The sequence below is a fragment of the Peromyscus californicus genome, unplaced genomic scaffold, assembly GCF_007827085.1.
Source record: "Peromyscus californicus insignis strain IS unplaced genomic scaffold, ASM782708v3 Scaffold_18__1_contigs__length_77618521, whole genome shotgun sequence".
Lineage (NCBI taxonomy): Eukaryota > Metazoa > Chordata > Mammalia > Rodentia > Cricetidae > Peromyscus > Peromyscus californicus.
Window position 1 is genome coordinate 6,556,825 of NW_026294480.1, and position 6,000 is coordinate 6,562,824.

The 6,000-nt window shown below is 38.8% G+C and overlaps 1 protein-coding gene across 1 annotated transcript in view; it reads left to right on the plus strand.

The window, feature by feature from the left end:
• LOC128113813 (zinc finger protein 595-like) overlaps window positions 1-4,875 on the plus strand; it is a 30,266-nt gene extending 25,391 nt beyond the window's left edge. Inside the window, exon 8 of the mRNA XM_052743755.1 lies at window positions 2,859-4,875. Coding sequence (XP_052599715.1) covers window positions 2,859-4,411 — 1,553 coding nt within the window. The 3' untranslated portion in view covers window positions 4,412-4,875. The remainder of the gene's footprint in view (window positions 1-2,858) is intronic.
• Window positions 4,876-6,000: the final 1,125 nt, after the last annotated feature.

Consider the following 6,000-nt stretch of genomic DNA (forward strand, 5'->3'; position numbering starts at 1 on the left):
GTGGAGCAGAAACAAGGGCTGACCTCAGCCACAGGGCAAAGGAGTCCCAAGAACAGACAGAATGTCACATGTCAGAGGAATCAGGCTTGCATATCCAGTAGAAAGGACCCAACATAACTTCTGTCTCCAGTCTCCTACTTCACAAGCAGTGCACTGAAGGAACTCTCCCACAGAAAAACTGACTATAACTTCTTGTTCACAGTGAGCTAGAATCTTGGACCTACAAGCTGGGTAGGCCCCTGGAATAACTAGGAATCTGCTCATGCCCACACTGCAACTGCTAGTCTGGAGGCTCCCACTCCCCATTGTGTCCTGAGGTGTAGGTTGTCCTGCCTCCACTGAGATCTTACTGTGCATGGATGTGCCAGTGAGATTATATGGCTCAATCCCAGCAACCAAAGGAGCCCTTTGGGTATATGGGGCTAGGAGTTTGCTGAGTTTGGAGTCTTGAAAAGACTATCAGGAGTGAGCTCAATGCTGGGGATGAGTGGATTGAAGAGGAAGAGACATGGAGTTTCCAAGAACCACTCATACAAACTCAGAAAGGAGGTTGGTACTGCTCATGGAGCAAGGATAGAGGAACCCCGCAGCTTCCAGCCACATGGAATCCAGAGTGAGCCCAGAGAGTGGCCTGATCTCTGTTCCATGATGAGGGTCAGGGAAAGGGACAAAAAGCAAGGCACAGAACAATAGAGAAGACAGCATAGATGGAGTGGATTATGCAGTCGTTCGTTCAGCATCCAAAGAAATGATACAAGACAAGGATTTAACAGAAAATTTGTATCCATTACTTCTTCAGTCAATGTCTTGATTCTCAGAGGAAGTTTCCTGGGAGAAGTATCCATCAGAATTCACCCCCATTACGAGAAACTAGACCAGACACGGAAATAAACAAAAGACAAGGATTTCATCAAAAGTCTCCGAGTAGGACCTCCACCACCAATGTTTTCACTCTTAGTGGGAAAGTCCGGGTAGGATCCCTCATCACCATTCATTCCCTTTACCAGAGACTACACCAGACAACATATCTGCACCTACCTCCTCGGAACACAGTCTTTCTTTGTCAGGAAACATAGGGGTCATTCTGGGAATCCGGCTCTGGTGTGAGTGTTATGGTATCATGGACCATCTCAGGGACACCTTTCCTGTACCAATCCACCAAGCCTGGGAGACCCAGAGAGAGTCTGAGTCCCTTGATTGGCAGAAATCTTGTAGGTTCCTGCAAATGTTGCATCTCCAGGGGACAGAGGGGAAGACCACGCAACACCTGACTGGAGTCATGTATTTTCTGGCTGTGGGGAGCAGGTTCACACCAGAAAGAAGTCTTTTCCTGAAGTGAACCATGTTTGGCTGATAGAGCCAAACCCCGAATTACCTCATACCAGAGGCTAACCAGGAGCCTGAAATTTCAAATTTGTCAGTTTTATTGATTCAATTTATGTTGTAAAACAGTGGCTCTTCCAAAGCTGCAGGTGAGGCTACATGAGAGCATTTTCTCAGTAGGTTTGGTTAGTTAGCTGGGGGAGCAGTTGGATAAAACTCAGGCAAAATGGAGTCCCTTTGGGCAGTTCAGTAACAGACTTTGCACTGTTTGTTCACATCTGAGAGTTGCATAATTTCTAAAGACCTTGTGTGAAACCATTATAAGACAGGAAATTCACACATAAGTTTCTTTCATATTGCATACATTCGTATTAATGAAAGTCATCTCATCTGAGTTCTTTATGAATGATGAAAATATCTTCTCATTTTTCTCCTATCACACACTCAGTAACAATGATTTAAAATGCATGTACTTTGGGGACATACAGTCAAATGTAAAACTGTCTACAACTCGGAGAATGTGTTTGATAGCTCATCAATAAGCTTTCAGGATTCTGTAGATTCAAGATTTTTTCTTTACTTTGCAGTTTGATGTTCTGTGTTCATATCTGGACAGGGCACAAGGCCTATAAGCATTTGTCTGCATGTAATCTATATATTTACATAGGTGGAATATCCAATTATAAAACACATCAGGACAGTGTAAGGTAAAGAGATCTGTTAGGTCTAATTCTGTGAACATGAGAACTGTGTGTTTCCACTTCTATGTAATCACAAGTCCTTATATGTCTGTGCCTTGCACATTGTCTCTCTCCCTCATTACTCAGAGGTTATTTAATATTGTAAGTGAATTAGTCCTTAGAAATTAGGTTAATGTTATTATCTATTCATTGACAGGTTGTCTTCAGTGAAAGTTCTGTTATTTACAGCTGAACATGAAGGGTTTTCATAACTTCATAACCTTCAGGCATATATTTTCATGTCATCAAAATAAAATGTAGAATACCATCCTAAATCCTTGAGATAAATTATTTAATAGTTGTGGACAGTCTACTTATTTTGAAGCATGTCTTTTTTTGCCTTCGACTTTTTACTTAAGATAAAAATTATGTATTTCTGTTCGTCCTATCTCACAAAGTCACAATAAAATTACTCTTTTCCAAGGATGTCTACTTTATAATTTCATATCTGTCTAGCCATATAACACCTGTATTATTTAATGGGCTTTTCTGTTAGCAAAATTATCTTAAAAGTTTCCATAATTTTATCTGTCACAATTTATTTAGCTATTTAACTTTGAATAATATGCCATTATCCATTATTTCTATGTTCTATTTGGTTGTGCTTTTATTCCAGTTGTTTCTGCCTACTGTGTTTTCTGAATTATGCTCATTGTGTATAGGAGTTGAAATGTATTGTAGTTTCTCATTTAAGGTTAAACATATATGAGTAACCATCTCCATTTCAAAGGTAAACATTATATGTATGAAGAATGTTGCTAAGCTTTTGTTCCTATCTCAACTTTTGCTCAACAGGGACAACACCCAATGAATGTAATGATTACAGCAAGGTCTTTGGTGATAATTCACTCCTTATTCAACGCCAGAGAATTCATACAAGGGAGAAACCCTTCAAATGTGAAGAATGTGGTAAGGCCTTTAGTTCTCGCTCAACACTTTCTATACATCAGAGACTTCATACTGGAGACAAACCCTACAAGTGTGAAGATTGTTGTAAAACCTTTAATACTCGCTCTAAACTTTCTATACACCAGAGAATTCATACTGGAGAAAAACCCTACAAGTGTGAAGAATGTCATAAGGCCTTTAGTACTCGTTCAACACTTTCTGTACACCAGAAAAACCATACTGGAGAAAAACCCTACAAGTGTGAAGAATGTGGCAAATCATTTTACTATCCATCAATGCTGAAGCAACATCAAAGAATTCATTCTGGAGAAAAACCCTACAAGTGTGAAGAATGTGGCAAAGCTTTTTATGATCCTTCATTCCTTAAGAAACATCAAAGAGTTCATTGTGGAGAGAAACCCTACAAGTGTGAAGAATGTGGCAAATTTTTTTCTTATTCTTCAGACCTTAAAATACATCAAAGAATTCACTCTGAAGACAATCCCTACAAGTGTGGGGAATGTGGCAGAGCCTTTTCTAAGCTTTCTACCCTTGCTAAGCACAAGTTTGTTCATTCTAGAGAGAAATCGTACAAGTGTGAAGAGTGTGGGAAAGCCTTTGCTTCTAAATTTTCCATGATTCAGCACAAGTTATGTCATATTGGAGAGAAATCCTACCAATGTGAAGGATGTGGCCAAATGTTTTACTCTACTTCTGACCTAAAGAAACATAGAAGACTTCACTGTCAAGAGAAACTGTACAAGTGTGAAGTCTGTGGAAAAGCCTTTTCTAGCAATTCTTCCCTGACTCAGCACAAAATAGTCCATACTGGAGAGAAACGACACAAATGTGAAAGGTGTGGCAAAAAGTTTGCCTATCCTTCAAAACTGAAGAGGCATGAAAGAATTCATCGTGGAGAGAAACCCTACATATGTGTAGTGTGCGGCAAGATCTTTTGTACTCATGCAGAACTTTCTGTGCACAAGAGATCTCACACTGTGGAGAAACCACACAAATGTGAAGAATGTGGCAAAACCTTTTGTATGCTCTCATACCTTCCTCTGCACAAATTGCGTCATACAGGGGAGAAATCTTACAAGTGTGAAGAATGTGAAAAAATGTTTTACTCTACTTTAGACCTTAAAAAACACCTAATAATTCATACTGGAGAAAAACCATACAAGTGTGAAGAATGTCACAAAGCCTTTCGTAATCAATCAGCCCTTAATAGACACAAGGCGGTTCATACAGGAGAGAAACTCTACAAGTGTGACGAGTGTGACAAAGTCTTTACCTATTCTTCAGACCTTAAAAGACATCAAAATATTCACTCTGAAAACAACCCACACAAGTGTGGGGAATGTGGCAAAGCCTTTGTTAATCTTTATAGCCTTACTCGACACAAGACAGTTCATACTGGAGAGAAATCCTACAAATGTAAAAAGTTTACATATCTTTAGCACTTAAAAGACATCAAATCATTCATTCTGAATACAAATTCTGTGAGTGTGTGGAGTATGGCAAAATCTTTGGTAATCATCAGAACTTGTCCAACCCAAATGAATCCATAGTGGAGAATATTATTACCTTAATTATTTTAGAATCTCAACAGGAACATCTGACTTCCACCAGCACAAATGCTAAGAATGTCACCAAAGAACAGTAGAGACTTCTCTTTGTTGTAACCTTCCTACCAGTTTGTTCAAGCAGTGTGTTTGAAACTTGCCTTGACTTATGACTTTTTCTTCTATAACTATAATTGTTTCATGAAACTTACCATGTCATAACTTTGTTGAGTACCCTGAATATGAGATCTGAGCTGTGGTACAGTTACTGTTGTTTTTCCCAGAGATGTCACCCATGCTCTTGTAATAACATCTCCCCTGAGTGTGTAAGAATCTCCATAAACTCATATTTCTCACCATGTTGGACTTTGGTGAAACAGTTGCATTGGTAACAATCTGGGCTGAATGACATTAGTCTTTTTCTCCCCAGGAAATGCTAGCAAAACACATTATCATATTTGATTCCAGAATAAAGAATCTCATTTATTTTAAGTTCAGAACAGCATTTCTCATATAATTCTAAATGTCATGTCATAGAAATTGCCATGACATTGAAATAAAGACCTGTGTCAGTTGCACTCACTCAGCAGAAAGGATGTATTTGATTAGTGGATATATGATCATCAACAATGAAACATTGTAGGTGCAGGTCTTACTTTACTATTGATACAGATCCAAAAAAGTCATCTCAATCTCAAGTTTACTGATTTACTGTGAACTGTTAATACAAGGTAATTGAAGTCTCAACATTAACAATCACTGACTTATATAAATGATTAAGTGTCTCTAATGTGCCTAGAATTGTGTTTCTAGTCATGTTAAGTCCAAATGAAATTTATTCACAGAGATGAATGAGATGGGAAGGAAAATCCAATTATATCTCTCATTCTTTAGTCCTCTGTACATGCTGTTGAAGTACATCCTAAAGCACACATCTCAAATCATGTTTAAATTTAGTTTGTTTAATAGGGCATAATACTCAATCATATATGTACGATTTTGAAAAATGAATACTTGAATAAAAAGGGGTTCAATTTGCAATACCCTTGCCTGGCCAGACATTCCAGGCTCAAGTAGCACCATTTTCCTTGGATGGGACACAGACCCTATTAGAGTAAATGGCATGCTAGCCATACTAGAGGATAAGGATGCATGGGTAAATAAGACTTGTTGGAAGTCTGTTACTCCAGCCTCCCTCTGGCATGTAGGTCATATCAGGAAAACCACCTTAGCTATAAGGAAGATGAATTTCTCCTCATGTCTCACGTGAGAGTGGGATGAATTCAGTTGCCAAGTGGAGGAGTCTGTACCCACACCCTAAATTTCTCAAGCCTTATAGAGGCAAATAGGAATTACTCTGCCTTCAGTGTCTCTGTGACTTATGAGGATGCTGTCAATAGGGGATCTTTGCATCTAAACTGCCAGGCAAATGGTATGGAATTTACACCATAGTTCAATGGACTGTGACCTTACCCTGACTTTAC